The 27,673-nt window shown below is 40.2% G+C and overlaps 2 protein-coding genes across 5 annotated transcripts in view; both read right to left on the bottom strand.

Moving 5' to 3' along the window:
• ANKFY1 (ankyrin repeat and FYVE domain containing 1) overlaps positions 1-27,673 on the bottom strand; it is a 79,257-nt gene that overhangs the window by 40,337 nt on the left and 11,247 nt on the right. For 3 of the 4 annotated variants that reach the window (XM_060133670.1, XM_060133669.1, XM_060133671.1), the window contains exons 2-5: positions 20,796-20,988; positions 16,460-16,578; positions 5,526-5,661; positions 943-1,066 (exon numbers count right to left, since the gene is read on the bottom strand). In XM_060133670.1, coding sequence (XP_059989653.1) covers positions 943-1,066; positions 5,526-5,661; positions 16,460-16,578; positions 20,796-20,988 — 572 coding nt within the window. Of the gene's footprint in view, positions 1-942; positions 1,067-5,525; positions 5,662-16,459; positions 16,579-20,795; positions 20,989-27,673 lie in introns of those variants that run through there. The other variant, XM_060133672.1, reaches the window with a different exon arrangement.
• LOC132510940 (V-type proton ATPase subunit e 1-like) lies at positions 22,366-23,062 on the bottom strand. The gene is given in 2 exon segments (XM_060133520.1): positions 22,366-23,008; positions 23,011-23,062. Coding segments are annotated over 2 exon segments (243 nt in total). The 3' UTR covers positions 22,366-22,817.

The following is a 27,673-nucleotide window of genomic DNA, read 5'->3' as shown; positions in this document are numbered from 1 at the left end:
AGGCTAATTAGCGTGCCCAGCTCGCACAATGAGTGAACGGCCAAGCCGGGATCTGGAGCCCAGAGGCCCACCTGCCGAGCGAGGACTCTTCACCACAGCACTGCCCTGCCTCTGGGTGAGACGGTAAAGCACAGGCAACACGGACACTCCACAAGGACGAAGTCACAAGGATCCCTCCCCGTGAGAACAGAGTCCTCCCCTTCAACCCCACACAGAAGACAGGTACAGAATTAGTCAGAACTTCCACAAACAACTCAGTCCACTGAGTCACCATCGCTCTCTACTGTTGCAGATCTCTAAGTTTCTACCTACTTTAGCAGAAAGGTTACCGTTCCTGTTTTAATTCTTTAAAATCCAGTTCTTTAAGACACTTTTTCTCATAATGCTGTTGAGTACCGAACAATTTGCAGAAACTAGGTTATAAACATAGCCCTAGCCATGATTTTCTGAAAAACGCAAAACAGACAACAACAAAGAAATGCAAGACCTGTCTTTATGATGAAAGCTACCTAAGAAGGGCATATGTAAATTTAACAACACCCTCCACACAATGAGAAGGCAGGGAAATCCCGGAAGGGGTGCTGCCAAGCACGAGCACGAGCACGAGCACGGCAGGCCTGCTGGCCCTACAGCAGCACCCGCTCCCAGGGCTCAGCTGCCACTCCTGCAGATGGAGGGTAAAGCAGGCCTGTGTCCCTCCGTTCCAAGCCTGCTTCTTGACCTGAGCTATCTTCTGCTCCTCTACTCCGAAATCAGAATTATGAGACTTTTAGAGCCCAAAGGAATCTCACAGATCATCTACTGCGACTACTTAGCCTTCAATTTTGTTATAAGAGGAAGTGAGGGGCAAGAGAGGTATCTTTCTATGGAACCAGGTCCCAAGCCCCAGTCTTCTGACTTCCAGTGAAGGTGCTTCTCCACACCTCTCAGTCTCACACTCACCCAATGACTTGCAATAATTTCTGCACAGTAGTTCATCAGCGTGCTGGCATTCAGCTCCTCCGCAGTCTGATAGAAGCGGATACAGTTCCTGACATTCACCAGGGACATCACACCCTTCTCACATCTACGAGACAATTTTAATGATCAACAGTATTATTAGGACCAATTTATTCATAAACAAACAAACCAAAGCAATAATCTGTGTACTGCCTGGCCATGTCCAACAGCACTAAAGCCTAAGGTTTAAGCAAAGCAGCTACGAATGAATTGTAGCTGAGTTACTATATATATATATATATATATATATATATATATATATATATATATAATTTTTTTTTTTTTTTTTGCAGTACACAGGCCTCTCACTTTTGTGGCCTCTCCCGTTGAGGAGCACAGGCTCCGGACGCGCAGGCTCAGCAGCCATGGCTCACGGGCCCAGCCGCTCTGCAGCATGTGGGATCTTCCCGGACCGGGGCACGAACCCATGTCCCCTGCATCGGCAGGCGGACTCTCAACCACTGCGCCACCAGGGAAGCCCACTGTATTTTATAAGTCCTAGAATTTCATTATTATATTGCTCATTCTGGTCAGAACCAAAATAATCTGTAAATAAATATGTTAAGCTTAACCCCCCAACTGCCTTGAAAGTAATCACGTGAAACTCAGTAATCATACCACACAGGCAATTGTAATATCAAACACGCAATGCATCAAATTCAGTCCCTTGATGTTTAATTGTATGGGACACGTTTGCAGTTCCCACAAGCATAACTCTGTCACGCAACCAGTGTGGCTTAGAAATCACTTCAAATATGAGGCTCTATGCCTCAATAAATGAACACCTCCTTAAAAGTCTTCCCCAAATGGTGATCTATATGGTATGTGAATTATAACTCAATAAAGCTGATTTTAGAAAGCCCACTTTAAAAATCTATCATGTATAGAAACAATTAAGAGTCAAACTATAGTACACCAGACAGAGAAGAACTGGCTACAACGGATGTCCCATAGAGCCTGGTAACAACATGACAACAACAACAGCAACAATAACAAGACTCTCACAATCACTAAGAGAGTCCCAACTACGTCAGGGAAGAGAGGGCTGCACGCAGGCCTCTGGCAGCACAGAGCAGGCACACGCATGTCCTAGACTAGAAGATGTAGCACTGGGAAGGCCCACACTTCCACTGCCCCAGAATTCCTGGAAACCTTGGTGGGTCTCCACAGCACAGGGCCCGGGGGAAGGAGGCAGGTGACACGGCCCTCCCATCTCCTTTGCCTGAACATCTCCCTACAAATCAGGTTCACCTCCAAGGGCAGTCGAGAGGCCTAATGTGGCATCAGGTATTCCCTGACACCCCACCGCTGCTTCTGTCCCCAGCTCCCACAAAAACCATGTTCTGATCACAAGGGCAGCATACAGTGCTGAACGCAAAGTGAACCGTGAGGTGAGAAAGACCTGAGTTGAGGCCCACGGAATTTGAGGGGCCAAACTACACAAGCTCCCTGTGACCCCACCTCCTCCCCTGTGAGACATTACTCTATCTCAGAGGTTTAGGGGATCTCTGTGTGTTTTCCAAGATAAAGGAAAACTATGTAAGCCTTGCACAGTCTGAGGTACATAGGAGGTATGCTTGCTTGAAAGCTGAGGTCCTTCTCAAGGAAGCTGCATAATTTAATAACTAATAAGAATGGGTTTCAGTATTACTATAAATAAGAATAACTGATTGGCTAGCGGATAACTCCCAATTCTAACAGGTGAGGTTTGGATACCAAGTGGAGAGTGGGAGATGAGGGAGGAGAGGAGGAAAGTCATGAGAAAGACCTGGGAAGAAGGGGGAACAAACTTTCTAAACCTCACAAATGAGACCTTAGGCTAGGAGCAAGAATAATCATGGAGTCATTTCTCCATCTGGCAGTAAATGCAGGTACCCATTTTATTCCAAGACCTGTGCTTAAGTGCTTTGTTTTTAAGCTACACAGCTTGGTGTGAAGAAGCATCTCCCCCAGGGCACTTTTAACTCAAATTGTCACAATATCTAAATAAGTTACTATAATAATGAATAACAATGTTCTATTTCTGAGCCTCTGCTGTCTGTACCACTAGTTTCCCCAAACTATTAGCAGACTGACAGCAATGTTTGAAGTTATTCTGACCCAGGCTATGAAATCAGAGCATTCCAGGAGAAAAGTCCTCTTTTCAGGTATGTGAAACTTTTACCACTTTTACAATGACAAATATCCTAATGTCCTAAAACATGGTGTGATCTCAGGGAGTACTGACTTTACAAAGCATTTTTACAGACAAATGCTGAGAGTCTGAAAATTCTATTCCCCTCCTTACTACTGCCAAAATACACTCTATCAAGATACTCAACTATGTTTCATGAAGACAGATGTTTTGTTACCACTGGCAGACACTTCATTTTCACTAAATTCTGGGATCCCCAGAGTGACATTCACTATTTGGATAGCCTATAAATAGTAACTGACATGATTTACACAACTGAAGAACATGTAATTATATCTAAAAACTCAGATTCTCAGTTCACATCTTCTCTTTGAAAAGTAGCAAGGCAGACTAACTTTCCTCTAAAGGGATTTTGTTGCTGTTAATATACATTTTTAATTTTAGAGTACAAAAAGGACACAGATGCACAAAAATGATAAACCTAATTTTTAAAGTACAAAGTCAAGCATATACTCAAGCGTCCCACAAACTCCTGTCTAGTTTTTTATCAATCCCGTGTATGAACATAAGGCAGAAAAATTACTGAAAGAATGAACAGCAAAAGGTTAACAGTGGTTGAATTAGACGATTTACTTTTTTTCTTTATATCATTCTATACTTTCTAAATACCATGAACTGAATACGTAGTTAATAATCAGGAAAAAATTATACAAACTGTCAGTTGTTAGCATACACCATTAATTCTCTCCTTTTTTAAGAGTATTTTCCTGATAATGCTTATGCCCAAAACCTCCTTTTCATCAAACTGGTGATAGCATTCCCAAACCACCAAGACCCCTACATTACAAAAATGATCAACACCGGCTTCACATTTAACTGCACACATTTGTGTTGGGGCCCTTTCACTTACTATTTCAAATGTGTAATTTCTCCTGCAGACAGCAGTGGGCGCTCTGTGACCTTTCAAAAGCCAACAATTGAACCCGCTACTGGGTCTCTTCCATCCCAGCCCTTAACAAAGCCATGACAGATAAACTTAATGCCCACATCCAACAATACAACATTGAGCATCTGGTCATGTTGACAGTTATGAAGCCTAATCAGTCAATAAACAACAAACATTCTAATTAAAGAATCCATTACACAGATTACAATTATCTAAACTACTCCAAACTGCAGGGCACTTTTTTTTTTTTTTTTGCAGGGCACTTTTATCAAAGCAATTTAATTTACAAGCAAGTTTGACAAGGTCAATGGGAAAAAGCTCAGGAAATCTGGGGGGGAAAAAGTAGATATAAATCACACTCAATCTAATCAAAATTATTCTCATTTCACTCTCAGATGATTCAAAAACTCACCCAAAGAAAGGCCCTGACAGTAAAGTTATCTTTGCTAACCTAATACTGTATGTACCTACAAACCTTAGACCTGCTTGTTTGATTTTTTTTTTTACTTATTGGATTTAGGTATTAAAATGCACTCAAGCCCACATCAATCACAGACAGTCAGGAGTAACCTGTGTACTTGTCTCATGTGGGGCCCAGTGGGCCATCTCAGGGGAAACATCAGCCTCATAAAGAAAACAGAACAAGCAGCTCTAGTAGCAAGGTCTCTCTTGACTCACTGAGGGCAACACAACAAGTGGAATGCCTCTTGATAGCTGAAACTACCTCTCCACCCACCCAGGAAAAAAGCCATTCCTTCACGCATGCAGAATACAAAAGATTACTAAGTGACATAAAAAGACGCTCCATCTACCAAGCTGACTACCAAGGGCCATATCTCCAACAAAAACTAAAGGGCATTTTGCTTGATATCGTCTGGTGAACATTTTGTTTTCTGTTGTTATAAAGGCCAACTCGGGAGAGCAACAGAGAAAATGCAATATAAAAAACATAGGAGACTAAACCTAAAAAGCAGTTAACAAATGAAGTGAGACCTCAGAAACACTATGAAACTTACTGAAGCAGATTCTCATGTACTAATTTAGTCATTAATGTGTTTCTAACAAGAGAATATGACCAAGAACTCCTTCTAAGTAGATATATCAGAAAGTAGAATAAAATGTCAAAAGGAAATGGTATAGGAGGGAAAGTTGAGGCGTTGGACATTGGATTATATTATTTCATATTCAGTTCATCAGTTCACACAGCTATGTAATCTCAGGTAATAAACCAGTGAAAGAACAGAATACCTAAAAGCTTTGGCAAAATTTAGCTTACAAGATAACACAAAGCAAGGGAGATAGAATTCTCTCCCCACTACTGCGTTTAAAAGAACACCTTGCAAAAGTTATTTACATTAGCAGAAGCAGCTGTTTTCCCAGAGCTTGGCATAATTAAAGCTCAGCCACCACCATCTGAGGTGCTTGAATATATCTGCTGTGACTTGCCTCTCCCTAAGGAGCTGTAGCTGAAACCGATTAGCTAGTTTCATCAGCTCAGTCAGGAACACATCATCTTCTCTGAACTCCAACTCATCCGTATAGATCCAGCGAAGCATTGTCATGGTCACCTCAGGGTTAGCATCTGGTTAAAGAAAAGAAGTAGAAAAACTTTGAAAACAAAGCACAGATGACACACTCAGGCCTTCTCGAGGACCCCTAAAAGTTGAGGATAATAAACTAAATTCTGGTAGACCCCACTCAAAGAAATATCACACAGGCATTAAAAATGGTAATTAAGCATTTTGGGTACCATCTGACTCCAGAAAAGTGTTAAGAATTCTGCACGGGGCAGCAGGTGGGGAAAATGAACCTATTAAAGATATAAGTCAGGGCTTCCCTGGTGGCGCAGTGATTGAGAGTCCGCCTGCCGATACAGGGGACGCGGGTTCGTGCCCCTGTCCGGGAAGATCCCACATGCCGCGGAGTGGCTGGGCCCGTGAGCCAAGGCCGCTGGGCCTGCGCGTCCGGAGCCTGTGCTCCGCGACGGGAGAGGCCACAGCGGTGAGAGGCCCGCGTACCGCAAAAAAAAAGATATAAGTCAAATAAACTGGGGGAAACTATTTTAAACATATGGCAAAGAGTTTACATTCTAATAAAAAGATCTTACAAATAAAAATGAGAAGATGGACACTCAATGGAAATATCAGCAATGGATATAAACAGGTAATTCACAAAGAAATAAAATGGCCAATAAACCTTACTGATAATTAAATATAAACTTAAACTAGAATACTTTTTTTGTTTCTCAGACTAGCAAAGATTCTTAGAAGTGCATAACATTTTTTTTTTTCCTTTGGCTGTGCTGCAGTGGAAGAGCAGAGTCTTAACCACTGGACTGCCAGGGAAGTGCATAACCTTTGACACAGCAATCATACATGTAGATTATTATCCTAAGAAAATAACTAAGCAAATACAGAGAAACATAAGATAGTCAATGCAGTATTATTTTTAATAATGAAAAACTGGAGCAAAACTCTTAAGAGAACTAATTAAATAAATTAGAGTATAAACTGGAAAATGTTGCATCAATTAAAATTATTTAGATCTATATTCAACATAAAAAGATATTCACTACATAGCAAGTAAAAAAACTACATAACTAAAAATACATGTATTAAATGATCTCACTTTTGTTAGATATATTTGTCTGTGTATATATGTGTGTATACACATACACACACACACACACACACACACACACACACACAGTTTTGTGTCTGTCTTCCATCCAAGTACTAACCAAGTCTGACCCTACTTAACTTCCAAGATCAGACAAAATCGAAGACATTCTGGGTGGTATGACCACAGAAAGACTGTCCATCTGTCTGTCTGTCTATCTATTGAGAGACTGGAAAGATATACACTAAAAGTATTGACCTGGAGGAATTTGTAACTAATTTTTCTTTTAGCTTCTTTTCTCCCTGATTTTTATTTAATGAACATACATTACTTGTGTAGTTTTTTCAGTTAAAATGCTTTACAGCAACTCGGGGAAATGCTTGGGATGAAAATCATAATGTACAATATCTAAATTATGATTTCAACTAAAATCAACTCTTGGTTATCAGAAGGAGGTCAGTGATGGTCAGAGGATCACTCAAAAAATCATGGTCTACACACCAATAGTTCTCAACTGTGGGCCTGGGCTAACAGAATCAGCATTATCTGGGAAAGTGTGAGAAAGTCTTATTATCAGGCCCACCCTGATCTATTAAGTCAGAAACTATAAGAGTGGGGCCCAGCATTTGTGTTTTAACAAGTCCTTCATGTGACTTTGATGCTTGCTAAGGTTTAAGAAACTATACTCAATTCTTGATTACCTAGGAAAGGTAGAACATGCAACAGGAACATCCCATTAACTTAGTAATTAGGCAACAACTGAATGGTTCTTACTAACCCCTCTCTTCCAACTCTAGTGGGGAGGAGAGGGTTGAAGACAGTAATGTCAAGTGAGTGAAACTGAAGGCCCCTGATTAACTTGCAACCACATTAATTCACCATCACCCCCTTAAGTAGCCAGATAGTAAAAGGAGAAAAAAAAAGGTGTAATTGGCGGGGAAAAAAACAGTGAAAAATAATGCATCAAAATGCTAACAGTGATTAGGTTAAGGTCTATTTTTTTTTTCTTTTCTCTCTTACCTGCCAATGTAGTAATAATACTTTTGTAAATGTCTTAAGAGAGAGAAAAACATTTTAAAATCAGATGAAAATCTAATTTGATTTCTTTAAACAATTTACTTGAAGAAGTACTTCAACTAAGCTGTCTAAGGTATACAAAGTAGATCTTGAAACAGTGAAATTCTAAGCTAGCTTTGTAAACTGGGTTTAATGCCTCAGTAGTCTCCTAATGAAAAGAAAAAATATGTAGGCCATGCAATTTGTCCAGAGTCACCAAAAATGCCAAAGTTGTGTACAGGCAGACCTCATTTTATTACACTTCACTTTATCTCACTTTGCAGATAGTGTTTTTTCACAAATTGAAGGTTTGTGGTAACCCTGTGTTATCAGATGATGGTTAGAAATTTTTAGCCATAAGGTATTTTTAAATTAAGGTATGTACATTGTTTTTTTAGACATAATGGCAATGCACACTTAATAGGCTATGTGTAAACATAGCATTACATGCACTGGGAAAACAAAAAATTCATGTGACTCACTTTGTTACAATTTTTGCTCTTGATGGCAGTGGTCTGGGACTGAACCTGCAATATCTCCGAGGTCTGCCCGTATACCACTACTTGGCTCATACAGCCTTATCTTGGAAAGATAGCTTATGCCTAATGATGAGAGCATCCCCAACACCACAACCCTCAAATATCTTCTCTGTGGTAGTTTAATTAATTTTGTTTTAAAATTTGGCTGGTTTCCTTTAATAACTCTTACCCCAATTGTCCAAACAAATAAATTTGACCTGTACGGTTGATAAACCAAAATCTAGTTTTCTTTTCTTTTTTTTTTTTTTTAGTTTTCTTAAAAACCACATCAGCAGGGACGTCCTGGAAGCCCTCAAAATTTCAAATAAAATAAGATCCAAGTGATCGCCAAATTTTCCCACTCCTGCCTTGACTCTTCCCTTAATCTCCAAAATAAACTGAGAATAGATCCATTTTGAGACTCAGACTAAGCAGCCCGTGGTATAAGGTGGGCAGAGAACAATGAACCAGAAGGGTATGTGCTTCCAACTGTGTACTTTTAGGCAAGCGATTCAGTCTATCTGCTTCCAATCTACGTAAGCAAGTGGCTATAAAAGTCAGATGACCCCATAAACCAGAAATTACCTTTAAAAAGATTAGACTCTGAGAAGTGAAACCAGTTGGCATCCATGACTTGCCTGGTATATCTGCTGCTAGAAGCCGTCACCCTCTCATCAGGCCCAGCGCAGAAGCTGGTAAAAATCTGTGACTGCAAGGATGAAAAGAAGGTAACACCTAACCTTCCGACTTCACTGTAGTCCACGATGCATATTGTCATGCTTTGGAAAACTTGAAATTTTCTTTTGGAGAACTTGAAATTTTCTGTGACCTAGTTGGGTTTTTTTTTTTTTTTGGTCTGATTTCAGATAAATGTTTTATAAGACATTTGGAAAGAATGGGAATAAACTTATCTGTACGCAAGTAGCCATTAAATGAAGTATACTGAGGAAATTAATTTTGTTACTTAAATCCTCCATTCAATCTGTCAAATCTGAGAAAGGTGTTTTGAATCTCCTACTGTGACTCTGGTTTGTCTTTGAGTTTCCAACTATTTTTTTCTTCATGCCCTTTACAAAAAGTTTTTAGCTCATAAAATTTAAAAATCATGATAGACTGTATCTTTTTTTTTTTTTTTTGCCACACTGCAGGACTTGCAGGATCTTAGTTCCCCACCAGGGATTGAAACCGGGCCCCAGCAGTGAAAGCACCGAGTCCTAACCACTGGACCACCAGGGAATTCCCATAGACTGCATCTTTTATCAGTATAAACATCCTCTTTAGTCAGTTTAAGGATGTACCCTTAAATATAACTTCTTGGAAATAAAAATAAACCCCATATCGTACTTCAAAATAATCCCAGTGTCAAAAAGGAATAAAAGTATACAGGGTCTAGTTCTGTTATGGCAGTGTGACAACCCATGCTACTGTAACTGATTATAGCTAAAAACTGTAGACAGTGTACCAAAAACAGCTACCAGAGGATTCTGAAAATAAACAAAAGCATCTGAATTGCAGGGGGAGGCAAAACTTGAAGAAGCAATTGCACTGGACAAGCTTCTCCATTGTTTTTTTTCCCTTTATGGCTTTGTCCTGAGGGTAGACTTGTCCAGGAGGAACACTGCCATAGTGACCACGAGGATGCCTAAAACGCCAATAAAAACTCCACCTTTCTGGTCAGATGAACCAGGAAAAGGAGCCCCCAGGGCACTGAAGGCTCAGGGGAGAGTCCCAGAGTGAAGAGAACCAGAGAAGGAGATCTCCTAATTCTGTGTACAAGCCACAAGGCCTCAGGCTCACCTCTAAGCCACTGATGCACAGAACAGTCCTAGCCCAGCTTTAAGAACTGAAGTGATATTTGAACCACCACCCACAGAAGGTGAAACAGAAGCTGCAGTTTGCACCTAAGGAGCCTTAGCATTTTCCAGAGGATGACACAGGACCAAAGCCTACACAACATAATGGCAATGTCCAGGATACAATTCAAAATCATTTGATAAAGAAAAACATTTGGAAAATATGACCGTTTTTCAAGGGAAAAGATAACGTCAAGATGACCCAGATACTGAACTTATGAAAGACTTGAAGACATCTAGTATAACTATGCTCCAGAAGGTAAAGGGAAACACACTTGAAATTAAAAGAAAAATTTTCAGCATATAAATTATAAGAAATAGAAATTACAGAAATGAAAAATATGATATGTATAATAAAAACATACTCAGTGGGCTCAAGAGCAGAATGAAAACAGCAGTGCAAAGTCAGTAAACCTGAAGATAGATCAGTAGAATTTATCCTATCTGAAGAACAGAAAAAAAAAAGGTTGGGAGAAAAAAAAAAAGAGAGAGCCTCAAAGAGACCTGCTGGATAGTAACAAAGGGTCTACTACTGGAGTCTCAGAAAGAAAGAGATCAAGGAAGAAAAATAATGAAGAAATGATGGTCCTTTCCTAATTTGGTGACAGACCTAAATTTTTAGATTCAAGATCAGAGTACCCTAAACAAGAAGAAAATCATATCTAGATACATCATCAGCAAACTACTGCAAACTAAACATAACGAACAAGTCTTTACCACTTCACATCCGGTAGAATAGCCTCTATCAAAACAAAACAAAACACAGTAAACAACAAGTATTGGTGAGGATGTGGAGAAATTGGAACCCTTGTGCACTGCTGGGGGAAATGTAAAATGGTGCAGACTGTATAGAAAACAGTTCCTTGAAAATTTAAAATAAAACTACTATATGATCCAGCAATCCCACTTCTGGGTATGTACCCAAGAGAACTGAAAGCAGGCTCCTGAAGAGAGATTTGCACACCAATATTCACTGCAACATTATTTACACTAGCCAATAGATGGAAGCATATATTGCTCAATATGTAGATGACCATATATTCCTCATCTATAAGAGGGAATAAACAATAGTACTTACCTCAAAGTGTTATTCTAAAGATAAATGAGTTAATACCTGTAAACTACCACCACATGTTAATTGCTATACAAAAATTTCCTATGATCATTATTAAAACAGACTATTTTAAACCAACACACAGACAAATTTAGCATAAACAGAGATTAGAGAGAAAAACACAAAAGCCATGTTAGGGTTGAGTAAGGGGACATAACACAGATTAACTGAAGCTCTAAGAAAATCTCTGGGAGGGGGTCTCAGCTGTTAGCAGGAGGCCACAAGGCTGTTTGAGTGTCCTCATGACACAGCAGCTAACTTCTTCCAAAGTGAGCAATCCAAAAGACAGAGCAAGGAAGAAGTCACAATGCCTTCAAAGAACCTATCTCTGCAGTAACATGTTATCAATTACAAGCTCAGTCAGCCTATACTTAAGAGGAATGGAATCAGGATCCTCCTTTGAAGGGAGGAATAACAAATAATTTATGGACATATTTTAAACCACCATAGATATCTTCAAAATACTGAAACTGAACAACCTAGAACTAGCAGTTCACATGGTATCTAACAGATACCATTGTCCCTGTGAGTTTGCTGGAGCACCTTAGTGTGCCTGAGCACAGAGTCTGGGACCCTATGCTCCTTCCACTGCACAGTGCAACCTCCCAGGTCTGTGCTTTGGTGCGTAGTTTTCCTAACTGGACTGAAAAGGAGGGAAGGAGGATGCTTTCTGTTTTTGGAATGGCTTGACAGGACACAGGACACATTCCAGGAAAGCTGAATGACTCACCATAAACTCTCATGCCAGGGAACCATAAGATCTTTGCTGGAGGAAGCATGCAAGAAATTCTAGCTTCAAAACAGCCATTCTACAGCATTGGAACTGCTCAGTGTCAGCTGCTATTACTGAAGTGCTATAGAGAGGCTATAAACAAACCACTTAGCCTGAAGCAAACTGCTTTACTTCATAAAGAAGTGAAATATCGTGCATCAAGATTTGTTGTACTGTGTTGAGCTAACAGTTATATTCTTTCTCTTCCCAGTTGATCAGTCAGTATCTTTATAAACATCTTTATACTTAAAATAACCAATAAATAAAAAGCAAATTTATACTTTTGACCTTTATATTTTGAAACAATTTCAGACTTAACAAAACAGTTGTAGAGTTCCCGTATACCCTCTACCCATCTTCCCCTAATATTAGCATCTTACATAACCATAGCACAATTATTAAAACCAGGTGACTAGGACCGATACAATACTATTAACTAATTACAAACTTTGCCAATTATCCCAGTAATGTCCTTTTTATGGGCCAGAATCCAATTGAGGTACCACACTGCATTTCATTATCATGTCTCCTTAGTCTCCTCCAATCTCTAACAGTTCCTTAATCTTATCTTGTCTTTCATGACCTTAACATATTTGAGTAATACTGGCCAGTTATTCTGTGGAATGTTCCTCAATTTGGGTTAGTTTGATGCTTTCCCATAATTAGATTGAGGTCATGCATTTATGGCAAGAATCCTACAGAAGTGATTGTGCCTTTGTCACTGCATCATATCAAGCGCAAAATATTTTACTTTTTTTTTTTTTTTTGCGGTACGCGGGCCTCTCACTGTTGTGGCCTCTCCCATTGCAGAGCACAGGCTCCGAACGCACAGGCTCAGCGGCCACGGCTCACGGGCCCAGCCGCTCCGCAGCACGCAGGATCCTCCCGGACCGGGGCACGAACCCGTGTCCTCTGCATTGGCAGGCGGACTCTCAACCACTGCGCCACCAGGGAAGCCCAATATTTTACTTTTTTGAACAAGGTATGATTTAAGAAAACTTTCATGTACCCAAATACATTTTAAACACTTGGTATATAATGCCTACTGTATCTTCATCAACATGTGCTAAAATTCTTATAACAATTAATAGAATTAAAGTTGTGCTTATTTTGAATTTTAAGAAATATCAGTTACACAAGAACCTCCAAAGAAAATGTGAGACTTAGGATGTCACTCTAAGAATGTAAGTTCCATACAAATACGAATTTAATTTTGTTCACTGCTATAACCCTAGTACCTTGAAAAGTGCCTGCCACTCAGCATTTGTGATATTAATGGACTAATTCTGAAGAAACAAAATACCAATAAATTCATAAAATGATTTTATTAAGTTCATGAGTGTGGAAAAGGTTCAACCATTTAAAACACAGCTTTTACGCTATTTATACACTTGTTTACAAGAGCCTATTTCCAATCTCCCTCAGGCGTGAGGCAGCCATGGGCAGTAGTGCTTCCAGGTATCGTATAACACACAGGCTTCTCAGGCAGTTTCAGTTGCTGCAAGCCCAGATTTAGGTAATCACACCCATGCCCACCCAGGCAACTCAGCAGGACTCTGCACAAGACACACAAACATGAACAGGTCCACAAATGCAACCACCTCCTTGGAACCCTTCAAAGATAAACTTTATAAAGAAAAGTAAAGATGGGCTTCCCTGGTGGTGCAGTGGTTAAGAATCCGCCTGCCAATGCAGGGGACACGGGTTTGAGCCCTGGTCCGGGAAGATCCCACATGCCGCAGAGCAACTAAGCCCATGCACTACAACTACTGAGCCTGTGCTCCAGAGCCCGAGAGCCACAACTCCCGAAGCCTGGGCACCTAGAGCCCGGGCGCCTAGAGCCTGTGCTCTGCAGCAAGAGAAGCCACCACAATGAGAAGCCCGCGTACCACAACGAAGAGTAGCCCCCGCTCGCCTCAACTAGAGAAAGCCCACGCGCAGCAAGGAAGACCCAAGGCAGCCAAAAGTAAATAAATAAAATTTTAAAACGCTTAAAAAAAAAAAAGAAAAGATACCATAAGCTCCACTACAGCTATCTTAGTAGATGCCTGATTTACCAAAGCCACCAGAAACATTGACTCTGCAGCCGCTCACTCCTGAAAGCAAACCTTGTAGCCCGGATCAAACCATGCTGATTATTTACAGCAGGAGGCATGTTCAGGGACATTTAAAGGCATTAACATTATACCTTCCTAAACTCTAGAAAATCTCCTGCTTCTCAGTGATCCAATCTTGTGGTCAGATAGTCACAGATAGTGTTAAAGCAGCTCTTAAATGTTCTAATGTACTAAAAAAGTAAAAGCAAAATTTTAAGTGCAATGTTTAATGCAATTTTGCAATTAATTAATTAATGCAATTTTCTGTGTTCTTACGTAATTTTATTTGTTCTGGGGAGCAGTCATATTTTATTTTTCCCACTCATTCATTTTGGTTGTATGCAATATTTCACAGCTACATTTACCATGATAAACATTTACACTGTCTGAATTACCTATAACAGAATCCATCTGACAGAAGTCAAATGATGAGGTGAAAAAAAAAAAGTATGACTATTTTATAGCTCAGCTGTCTAACTGTTTTCTAAATCCTTCATACCCATTTACAATGTGACTGGCAATGTGCAAGAATACCACCAATTCCATGAGCCTCACAACTACTGGGATCATCAATTTTTTTTTTTTTTTTTTTTTTTTTTGTGGTACGCAGGCCTCTCACCATTGTGGCCTTTCCCGTTGCGGGGCACAGGCTCCGGACGCACAGGCCCAGCGGCCACGGCTCATGGGCCCAGCCGCTCCACGGCATGTGGGATCTTCCCGGACCGGGGCACGAACCCGTGTCCCCTGCATTGGCAAGCGGACTCTCAACCACTGCGCCACCAGGGAAGCCCGGGATCATCAATTTTTGATACTGTAGGTATCAAAAGGTGGTAACTTATTCTAAACTTTTTTCTAACAAAGTTGAATATTTTCAATATTTTATTATCTCTACTAGTCTTTGAAAACTACCTGTTCATGTAATCAAGATCCTATCATGCACTGTGAAGAACACCTCATGATCCAATGGGTTTTAAAAGTTATTCATAATTGTGTTATATGGGGTCAAAGATATAAGGCTTCAAAAGACTTTACTTTTAAAAAAGAAAAACTGTTCAGATTTCAATCATGTGGACTGGTGTCCTTCCAGTAAAGACCGTTTCCCAAGTAGATGTTTTAGTTATAGGCATGAATGCATATGCTCATGTATATGCATGTATGAATATTTGTGTGTTTACAGCTATGAATTACAGACCTCAGGTTAAATCCCAGAAATGATCATGAGACAGAGTTCACTCACAGTGGAGAAGCATCAGACAATTTACCCCCTAAATTCTTGAGATAAATGCTTATTTAACCTGTGCAACACTGCTCAGGTGTTAGCCACCTCTGACACGTTCCTTATCAGCCCAAGTCAGTCTCTTCTGTACCTTAGACATAAAGCCATTATACTACTGTATATACAGCCCTGGCCTTAAATGATTTGTTATCAGCCCATTTCCTCCAACAGAGTATGCGCTCTGTATGGCAAGGATGGTGTTATAACCATCTCAGTGTTCCTAACACTACACATGGAAAACAGTACCTTCTGAATTGGCAAACCTTTTGAACAAAGACATAAATCAGACTTTCCACACAATCACTTCTGCAAGTAACGCATATCTTAATGCCTGGGTATGCTCCTTACCACATTATAATTCTCTTGATTATTAATATCAGAATTAAATTCAAAATTTGCTCTTTTTATTTTTTTTAAGCAGCTGTTAGGCAAGTACTAAGTGAAAATGCAATTTTGAAATCAACTTTTGAAAACTATGTTTTTAAGTTTACTTAACCACCATATTTACCCAAATTCTACACAACATACTGTGGCATAAAACAATTAAATAATAACATTAAACAGCTCAATGCACTTATTCAAATCCTAAAGACTGATGGTCATCCTTTGATGTTAAAGAAAGAATATTCTTATTCTTTGGAATAAATGTTACTTCTGAATTCAGTTCTTATAGACCAGGAAAAGTACTTTTGGCAGCTATGATTAAATTTTAAGCAACTGAACAGCAGCAGGACTTTTTCTTAGAGTGGAAGAAAAATTTTTCTCTACACATGCTCCCATATTTATAACATACTACTATATGAAAAGAGTTTCTGGATATTCTTATTTTATAAATTCTAAGAATACTGTGAATCCTCAAATATTTATGATTTATCAGCCAGACATTAAACAGAAGTGTCCACAAAGTACAACCTACTGGTTCACCAATTATTTAACTAGTTTATGGTCACCATCAATTTGTAAGAAAAGTATTCTACGTTCATTAAACCACAAATATTTCAAAATTACACACCATAACCTTCTGCCAAGTGTTCTTGTGCTGGGAGTTTTGAGTCCCCAGCCCATCAGAGGCTCACCTGACAGGTCCAGCTCCTCGGTGGAAGACAAACTGGCCAGACTCCAGCTGTCACTGCGGGCCGCCAGGACAAACTTGTGAGCATTGATGTGCCTGCCCCCAACCTTTATCTTCAGATCACTGATGAAGAAAAATACCCACAGATATAAAATGTCATTATAACTAGGTGTAGCTAGGATTCACAGCTGATAAATATATGAGTACTGACTGATCAACATACATCTGCAAAAGAAAAAAAAATCACAGCAGAATTATTTCTCTATGCTACCACTGAATTCTGATGGCTCATATTTACAATATGTTGCTAGACACGTTTTCTATTTCTAACTTCTAGCTTTAGTTCACGTGGGATGTTCTGCTTTCAAAGACATTCCCTAATGTCACCCACAAGATGGTGAACCTACAAGTTATCAATACACAGGATTATTAATATTCATATAAAGAGAAGAGGTTTTATGAAGGAAAAAAAATCAAGATTAATCATCAGGAGAGAGAGATAGAAAGATTAAAGATTGTGATGACAGCTCTGAGACTACAGTGCTGCAATGCTCCACACTATATTAATGCTCAAGCAAGGTTAAACCAAAAACCATGAACAAATTAGCTTTGACAAAGCAGTCAAGAATATGAAACCCAATATCTACACTCCTGTTCTCACCAGAAACATTCAGACCTATTATTGGCCATTTTTTACTCAACCATTTATAAAGAAATGGGATGAGAGAAATCTTGTTTTCAAACATGTTTCCATATGTATGACTTACCACTACATGAAAAGAGCTTTCCAAATAGTTATTTATTTTTAACTCTGAAATGTCAGATGTCAAGGTGGGAAAGCATCTGGGCAGTTAACAAAAACCTAAGGGTGACCTACTGGGCTGACACAAGCATGTGCCAGATGGCAGCGCTGGCAGCAATCCACAGGCATGAATCAGCATCACCCTGCTTGTATCTGCATGTCTTTTTATTTTTATATTCCCGTTGAAAATAATTTGTTAGGCTGGAAAGGTTTCAGAAACTAAATTCAGAGAGAGGGAGAGAGGGAGAGAGGAAGGGGGGGGAGGGGGGGAGAGAGAGAGAGAGAGAGAGAGAGAAAGGAAGGAAGGAAGGAAGGAAGGAAAGAAAGAAAGGGAGAGAGAGAAAGGGAGGGAGGGAGGGAGGAGAGAGAAAAAGAGAGAAAGAAAGAAAAAACTATTACATGAATTGACTCATCCACTTAAAAGGAGATGCAAACATAATACTGCTTCTATACAACGCTTGATGCAAACACATTTTACCCCACAAAAGCACTGTCTAGAACATACTTTATAATTATGTAAGCATATCAATTCTACTTCTATTAAAGAACTAACCAAGTTGCAACTAATTATGTTAGATCAAAAGAGTAATAGGGTACTTATTATTTCAAACTATTAGAAAATACTGTTAACACAAAACACTATCAATAAAGAAGAAATACAATTGATATTCTATTTTAAATGGAAGATAAAACTGTCTCATATTATATCCTATGATAAGGTTTAAAAATTATAATGAAAACAAAGCACAAATAATTTTTACACTCTAAATTTATTTGTAAAGTATTAAATTCTAATAATGTAAATGAACAGTCACTGTTTACTGTTTCTGCCACAAACCTGACTTTAGCCACAAAATTATAAAAATGAATGTTTCTATAAAATTCCTACTATTATTCATGAATGTCAAGTCAAAACTTTTTCTTCTGTAGTCTTAACATCTCAAAAGGAAATAAATATAAGGATTTCACTAATCTCTAATAATAATAGTTTTTAAAAATATGATTCAAAAATGTAAAATTGGACAGGTCAAGTCTATGAGGACTCTATGCAGAAACAATTAGGAGGCTAGCAATTTTTTTAAAATTTCATCCTAGTCAACTAAAGGCATTTCCTTTTAAAATATGGATGCTAGGATGTAACAACTGGAGAGGAAACATAAATAAAGAGCTTCTTGCTAGAGTGTCTCAATCAAACACTTTAATAGGAAAAATTATAAGCTTGTTTGCTAAAAAAATGGTAGTAAATAACTACATATAACCATCATTTTTAACTGTCTTATGGGACCAAAGCCTCCTCCTGAACTTAAGTAAGAATAAAAGAAATGCACCAATTTCTTCCACATCACTCAATTTAAAAATTTTAACACTGACCCTTCAGTTATTCCAATTACTGAAATACACATAAAAACACTATTTAAATTCAACAAAATGCATGTTCATGGGACAAAGTATTCCCCCCCCACACATCTTGGTAAAAGAGCATCTGCTTCAGAAATTGATATTCCAGTTTCACTTATCCCATCTCAACAGGTAAGTCCTCTTTGAAGTCTCCATTCCTCATCTGATTATCAATTGTAGATAACAAAGGTATTCAGCCTTCTTTTGATAAAGGACAGGTTTTAGAAGAGGAAGAGAGACCCACCAGAACCATGGGATCATACCATAGCCGACCAGGTAAAAAGTGGCCAGAAGAGATAACTGCCCAGTCTCATTCCCAGTCTCCTAGAAGGAATACAGTATAAGAATGCAATCAGGGACTTCCCCTGGTGGTGCAGTGGTTAAGAATCCGCCTGCCAATGCAGGGGACACAGGTTTGAGCCCTGGTCCGGGAAGATCCCACATGCCGTGGAGCAACTAAGCCTGTGTGCCACAACTACTGAGCCTGCGCTCTAGAGTCCACGAGCCACAACTACTGAGCCTGCGCACCTAGAGCCCGTGCTCCACAACAAGAGAAGCTACTGCAAGGAGAAGCCCACGCACCCCAATGAAGAGCAGCCCCCTCTCGCAGTCTGCAACTAGAGAAAGCCTGCGCACAGCAAAAAAGACCCAGTGCAGCCAAAAATTAATTAATTAAATATTAATTAATTAAATAAATATTTTTTAAAAAGGAATGCAATCAACTGTTACGTATTACAGAAAGTAAATTATGGGAATTCTAATGGGTAAGAGCCTTGGACAGTGGGACAGCTGTGTCTGTAATAGAAATGCCAGGCTTCCTGGGGCCAACGGAAACAAAGTTTTCACTTGTCCATGGGAAAAAGAGGAGGGCGAAAAGAAAAAAAAACAATGAACTATATTTTACAAGTAGATACATCCATTAGATTTAAAGAAAGCCCTGTCCTTTACTCAGAGTATGTACTTCCTATTTTTTTGGTATTAATTTTTTCTTTTCTTTTAGAAATGATTAAGATGGTAGATGGCAATCCTGGATTTTGATCTATTTTAAATGTCATAATTTCAAAATTTTACTTAATCATCTAATCCAATCATCCTTCTCCCTAGTAGGCAAATCCTTCCTTCCACACACATTCATGTCCATGTTTCTTTTCCACATCCACATCCCAGCTCAGTCCTTCATCACTTCCGGTCTGGACTATTTACGACAACATCATGGCTGCTCTTGTCTTTTTATAATTTCATCTATACGATGTTACCAGACTAATCTGCCTAAAACACCACTTTGATTATGATAGTCCTATAACTCAAAAACACTGTTCCACACTTCCTAGAGGATCAAATCCAAATTCCTCACCTTGGCATCCCCAATCCACCCTACCTTACCCACCTCTCCCAGTGCTCCCCTACATGGACATGTACCCTAAAATGGGCCCCTCACTGTCCTCTAAATCCTCCACATGTTCCCATGTTTGAGCCTATTCTCAGCCACTCTCTCTACTAGTAATATCACTGTCTTTATCTATTAAATCCTACTCAGCCTTTAACCTTTACCTCAAAACTCATTTAATAACAATTAAAAACTGAGCACTTACTATATGCTAGACTGTTGTTCTAAGTGCTTAAACAGTATTTTATTAATTTAATCCTCACAACAACCCTAAGGTAAACAGTTGTATTATTATCCCCATTTTACAGATTAGGAGGCTGAGGCATGTCATATAGCTCCAGGTCACATAGCCAGTAAGTGGCCAGCTGAGCTTCTAACACAGGCTGTGTGGCTCCAAAGTCCGCCCTCAACCATCATGCTACACTACCCACTAGTTCCAAGAAGCCCTCTTTGACCAGCTCAAGAGAAAGCGACCTCTCCCCTCTGAATCCCTGCACCTGTAAGCTAATTCCTATCTATACCAGCGATGCTATCTATCACCATCACTCCTATACTCTGTACTGAATATAAGCAGCAAACAAAAGAGACAAAATCTTGCCTCAAGGGGCCTACATTCCAGAGACTAAAGGCTGGTCAACTAGTAGAGAGAAATAAACTTGGGAAGAAAGTCAGTAAGAGGAGAAGCTGCAATGTAGCCTGTGAATAAAGCAAAAGGGCTTGCTTCCCCAAACTGGCCCAGTGCCAGGAGCTCACCTATACTGCTCCTGCTCGTACAGGTCGGCCACAATCGTCAGCAGGCGGCTGATGAAGGACTCTTTGCTGCTTTCCTTGTTTGCTTGCGCAGCCAAAAGGGTGCATCTCTTCTCTGTCTCTGCCAATTTCTTCTGCAGCTTGACATACTCCTGTCGGAGAAGCATCAAGTGCTTCTCCAACTTGGCCACCTCCTCTGCAAGGGAGACAGAAAATCAAGTTTACCACAGCATGTGTAAAAGCAGACAGCATCCACTCATCCCTCATCCTGCAGCCAGGATGGCTACCAAAATGACTACAGCTGACCCTTGAACACGGGGTTGAACTGCGTGGGTCTACTTACACACAGATATGTTTCATTAGTAAATACATACAGTACTACACCATCCGCAGTTGGCTGAATCTGAAGATATGGAGGAATCAAGGTCATGGAGGGCTACAAATTACACGAAGATTTATTTTCCACCGTGCCAGAACGTAGGTGTTCCTAGCCCCTGGAGTCGTTCAAGGGTCAACTGTAGTCACGTGACATTCCTACTATTTCTTATTGATACTCCTACAAGACCAAGAGTGGTTTTGTTTGAGGATGCCATCACAGTCCAGGGATGTCTTCCCAGTTTCCCTGAAGACCAATATTTAATATATGGAGTCTCAGGAATGATTATCAGAATTACTTGGGAGGCTTTTTCAAACCACTAGCAGTAATAAGTAACTTCTACATATCACATGCTGTTCTACAAGCTTTCCGTGAACTCTCATGCAAGATTCATGACAACCCCATGGGGTAGGTACTATTACTAGCCACACTTTTCAGATGAGGACACTGGGCCACAGATTAAGAATTTGCCCAAGGTCACGAAGCTGGTGAGAGGTGGGGCTGGGATATGAGCCCAGGCATTCTCATTCCGGGGCCTGTGATCTATTAACCACCACCCCACACTACCTGACACCTGCCCTCCCTCAGGAAGCCTCAGGGCAGTCAATAACGGTTCAGATGAAAGCAAGTAATATTCCACAGGTGTGCTGGGGCAGATTTAAAAGGTTGAGAACCACTGTATTTTTTTTTAATTAATTTATTTATTTTTGCTGTGTTGGGTCTTCGTTTCTGTGCCAGGGCTTTCTCTAGTTGTGGCAAGTGGGGGCCACTCTTCATTGCGGTGCGCGGGCCTCTATCGCGGCCTCTCTTGTTGCGGAGCACAGGCTCCAGAAGCGCAGGCTCAGTAGTCGTGGCTCACGGGCCTAGTTGCTCCGTGGCATGTGGGATCCTCCCAGACCAGGGCTCGAACCCATGTCCCCTGCATTAGCAGGCAGATTCTCAACCACTGCGCCACCAGGGAAGCCCGAGAACCACTGTATTTGATTCATTAAATTCAACAAACATTTACCGAGTAGCTACGAGGTGCCAGACACTACAGTGGTAAGCAAAATCAGACATATCTTTCCTCAGAGCTTTCAGTAACCGGGGAAAGTAAATTTTTTTTTTTTTTTTTTTTTTTTTAGAGAGCAGAAAAATAATTTATTCCAAAGGAGGGCAGAAATAAGAAATTCATCCCGAAAATATACTTTGGTATAATTCTGGTGGGACAGATTTTTCCCTCTGAACATGTTCTCCTACTGACTGCCCCACTGGAGTCTTACTGTCATGTAACAGTTTTTAAACACTTCACTGATTCTCACGTTGTGAGCAGGCAGGAGCCATCTTCAGATCCACAGTTTCCAAGGAGAGAGTAATGTTATTTCTCAAAAGAACAGCACTTTCTATCTCCAAACAGTACATAAACATTTTATAGAGGCAGCACAGTTTAGATTCAATAGGCACATCATTCATCAAAGTGTAAAAAAGGTGACAGGAAAAAATACTGCATTGTAGAATAAGATATTCAAATGTGGTGGGAACGTTTAAGGCAGCTGACAGCCAAATTGGGCGAGTCAAGGAAGGTGGTCTGGGTATGGAGGTGATTTTGCATCTAAAGGAGTTCTCTTCGTGACCTCAATGACTGAGCACTGGCGAGCAGGTCTTCTTACTCAAGGCCAATGATGCTTGAGGTACCAGATGGTTTCATTTTTCAACTGCGGTCCAAAGAGAGGGTTGAGTTGGGCCAGAATTGCAATCAGCCAAAAGAGATAGCAGCAAACGGAACAGGTCACCAACATGGTGATGATAACTCCCCGGTTGGGACCCTTAGGGATGAACCAGGGCACCAGGAAGCCGACGAGCCCCAGAACACGCTCATCACGATGAGAGGCACGGTGAGGCCCGTATACGCCATGGCTGCTGCGGGAGGTGCCAGCCCCTGCCCCGCCGCCTCACTGTCTAAATTTTTATAATTAAAATAATAATTGCAACAACCAAATGCAAAACTACAACTCTAATGAGTACTAGAAGAAAAGAACAGAGCTATGAGAACCTATAATAAAGAAATTTAACTTCCGACATCAGGGAAGACTCCCCTGAGGATGCAAGCAGTCAAGAGACTTCTCTCTTCCTTTCCCTGGAACTTTGGTGGGGATTCGTGCAACCATGCATAAATCATCGTATCTAGGGAACCACAGTGCTGCTATGGTCATTCTCTGGGCTTCGGTCCATCCACCCCCTACTCCCCACCACAGATATTCCAAATCTTGACACCGCCCTCAAGCCCATCTCCCACCCAATCTGCCTCATTCTTGGCCAATGTCTTGAGAAAACTGAGCTACTGCCACCGACCCCCACCGTGCCAGCAACTACTCCCATCTACCCTATGCTTTCTCAGTGAAACCATCTCCCTCCTATCCAAGCTTAATCCCTCCACCTCTGCTCCAAACCCATCACTCTCCTCTGGTCCTCTGCTTGATCATCAACCCCCCTCCTCCAGCAACTTCAATCTCTTTCAGCTGGGCCCTTCTCATCAGCACATAAAGCTGTCCAGGTCTATACCTAGTAAAAACAAAACTTTCCTTCCACATATCCGACCCACCTCTGCCCTTCCAGCTCTATCTACCACACACATTTCCTCACCCACTATTCCCCTGCCACTCCCTCCTTCTGTCCCCACCACTCCCTTGAAACTCCTCTCACTGATGACCTTCTAATTGTCAAACCCAATAGACACTTGCCAGTGGGTCTCCTCCCACACCTCTGTAACATGACTCAGGACACTACTGTCCATCCCTCTTTTCTTCTCTTCTTTCAGCAACCACAATGCCACCTTCTCTGCAGTTCTGGTGCTCTGTCTCTTTCACATGCTTCTCTGCATCCCTCCGAACACTTGACCACTGACACTCCCCAGGGGGTCTATCCTTGGCCCTCTTCTCCACCGTGGGATCTCCTAAGGCAGCAGATTTTTGGTCTGTGGTTGATGCCAAAATCTAGTGCCAGTGATCCGTAGATTCATCTCTCTAGTGCAGATCTCTCTTCTTAGCTTCAACTATCCATCTGCCCGACAGACATTTCTCCCTAGTGGCCCACAGGCACGTCAAATTCTCTATCCCCAAAACAAAGCTTCGAGCAAATTTGCTCTTCCTTTGTATAGTCCCTATATTAATAAATGACACCAGCATCTATCCTAGTTACCTGAAGAAGAAATGTGGGAGGAATCCTGGATGTCTCCTGTTCACTCACATGACTCTAACCCTACCCCAACTCAAAAACTGACCTTCCCACTTAAAAAACAAAGGAATGGTTAAATAAAGTGACATAAGAGTTTGAAGTTATTATGCAACTATTAATGTTTTCAAAGAAATATGTGATACTAAACATGCATTTTCAAATTATAAATATTATTAACAGAAAAAAGGAGGCTGAGAAGCATATTTTATAAGTCTAATTTTATTAAAAACATTCACATATATGAGGAATAAAAAGACAAATACCACAAAATATCAGATTTTTCTCTTCTTTGCACTTTCCTGCACATTTCAGGTATTCTACAACAAATGTGTTCTCTTTTCATAATTATAAAAAAATATTTAAAGAGAAATGTGTTTAAATACTTAAATACTAATAGCCTATCTTCTGCATACATACAGTAGGGAATTTTTCCCCTTCATCTAGAGACTCCACATTAAATAAATGCCTGGAGTCAAAAACCTGGCTATCTCAGGTATAAATCAGTATTCTTAGGAAAATAAAGGAGAAGGCACTTGCAAGATGAAAATTTGCTTACAACTGCTAAAATGATCACTGTGGTCATGAGTTACATATCAGATGAGAATTCCTAAAACTAATTTTTTTTCAAAATACTGCAATTATTTGGCCTACTAACCGTTAAACCAAATATTGTTTTAAAAAACACTGAAAGGAAAACAGTACTTACAATGATCCTATTGCAATATTTTTTCAAATCTTAGCATTACATTTACACAAAACCCCTTCAGTAGGACTCAGGTCTACACTTCTATTCTGGTGTGACAAATCACTGGTTTTAAAGAGTTCTTCATAGTTACTCGGACTAAAGAGCCATGAAATTGCAATTATTTACCTAAAACGGGGACACATTTAACACAAAGCAATAAATTCATGTGACTGTACAAAATTTATACTTTTTTTCTTCCTGTAGAGAAAGAAATGGAGTTGATGGGTCTCTTTAAAGAAAAACTGGCACTCATTTTCTACATGTGGTAACAGAAAATGTAAAAGGACATATGAATTAGGAGTAGCTTCAAATTATGTCCAAAATCTGCTAACACTCTTGGCAAAATCAATCTATGGTGTCACGATAACGGTTATCTTTGGAGGAATGGGCGGAGAGTGGTAATTGGGAGGGCACATGAGGGATGCCCTCTGGGATGCTGGTAACATCCTTTTTTGTTGTTTTTTAACTTAGTAATGGTTACATTCCTGTTTTATTTTGGTAATTCACTGAGCTCTATACTAATGCTTTGCTCTTGGCATGTATCTTATGCTTCAATTAAACAGTTTTAAAAAATTCATATACACCTGTAGTGGATTCTGGAGTCCAAGCAATGGGGATCTAAATCCTTTTAGTAACTAGCTATGGGGACCATGGGCAATTCATTTCTCTGAGCTTTAGTTTCTTTATATGTAAGATGGGGGGCGGGCAGGAATCTACTACTCAGTGCTGTAGTAAAAATTCAATGAAACTACTGTAATTTGCACATGCACTCAAAACTGTCAGCATTGCCTCCACCCTCCTCTTTGCATTTCACAATTACATAATTATTGGATAAATAGTTTAAACTATTTTAACCGTTTACACATTTTTTTGAGTCATGAAAAGCAGAATGAGTTTCAAATGTTTTATTGACTTAGGAATTAAGATTGATCAATTAAAATCATGGCAAATCAACAGGACATTATCAGAAGGATGAGGTGATGAACAAAAGTAAAAACAGAAATGGAAACACCGCTAACTACTGAACGAGCTACTTTAAATACTGCATCACCTCGTATAGCAAGTCTGCAGTGACAATTCCCGAACCAAAAAGTAAAGCCTAACATGCTTTAAAAAATCATCACTACTATTCATTTGAAAGAGGTGTAAGTTAGGCTGTACCTTAAAAAAAGCTCTCAGGGCTTCCCTGGTGGCGCAGTGGTTGGGAGTCCGCCTGCCGATGCAGGGGACACGGGTTCGTGCCCCGGTCCGGGAGGATCCCACATGCCGCGCGGCTGGGCCCATGAGCCATGGCCGCTGAGCCTGCGCGTCCGGAGCCTGCGCTCCACAACGGGAGAGGCCACAACAGTGAGAGGCCCACGTACCGCAAAAAAAAAAAAAAAAAAAAAAAAAAGCTCTCAAAGAGGCAACTCCTAATCTACCCTAGGAAAAAGTCAGTCAATGTCTATAATTGATCAATCTAGAAATGGCAGTATTATCACTTAGAGGTAAACAGAGAAGAGTGGAAAGTGGTCTGCGGAGTGGGTCTGAGGGGTAGCAAATTTATTTTTTGTTGTAAGTCTTGTAATATTATTTGAATTTTAAATCTATGTGCACTTACAAAGCAAATATACTATTTCACACAAATTTTAAAGATTATGGAAAACAATTACAAATATGAGGAAAAATAATTTTCTAATACCCAAGTGTAAGGGTTTTTATATATCACAAAACTTTAGGAAGGGAAGGAGCCTAAAGATCATCTCTTTTGACTCAATTCCCAGAGAGTGAACCAAGGAGCAGAAAGGGGACAGGCCCACAACCAGCAGCCTACCCACCTCTTGCCTCAGACTGTGTTTGATGACATTACTCCCAAACTGGCTGCGTAAGAATCACTTAGGCAGTTTGAACTAAAGAGAGAGAGCGCGCCCAAATTCAGTAGATCGGGAGTGGGGTCACAGGAAATACAGAGTACTTTTAAGACTACCCCAGGTATGGGGATGACTAGCCTGGGGAAAAAGTTCAGCCCCCAGCGCGTACCTCCCCAAGTCACACAAAGACTGCTCTGGGAATACTACTGTTTAGATAGAAGACCAACTGAACTGCAATTTTTCTGTTCATTCATTGACTTGTTCAAAGGTTTTCATCTCCTAGGAAGACAGCTGTATAACCTAGTCATTCATTAAAAATTTATTAAGCACCTATGCAGTGCCAGTGTCAAAGTAAAGAAAACCATCTTGGTACATGTTTTTTTACAAAGTCACAAGGTAATAGAGAAGATGGGCAATTAAACAAGACAAATTGATAAAACCTGACAGCACTCTGACAGGGGATGCAAACTGAGCATGGAGCAAGACCACCTGGCTAAAGCCAGCGCAAGGAAAGACACTCCAGACAAGTGATGTTTTACTCCAAAAGATTTAAATAAAGCCTCTGCTTGTAGCATACTGGGTCCAGAAAATGTAAGGAAAAGGCTTCAGTGTTTTGTTTTCTTGGTCAGATTTTCCTTTTAAACTAGTATCAGTCAATGGGTTTGTGCAACAGGCATAATACTAGGCTCTAGGAGAA

This window comes from Lagenorhynchus albirostris, chromosome 20 (genome assembly GCF_949774975.1).
Source record: "Lagenorhynchus albirostris chromosome 20, mLagAlb1.1, whole genome shotgun sequence".
Taxonomy (NCBI): Eukaryota; Metazoa; Chordata; class Mammalia; order Artiodactyla; family Delphinidae; genus Lagenorhynchus; species Lagenorhynchus albirostris.
The sequence above is the reverse complement of the archived record's forward strand: the minus strand, read 5'-3'. Positions and strand labels throughout refer to the sequence as shown.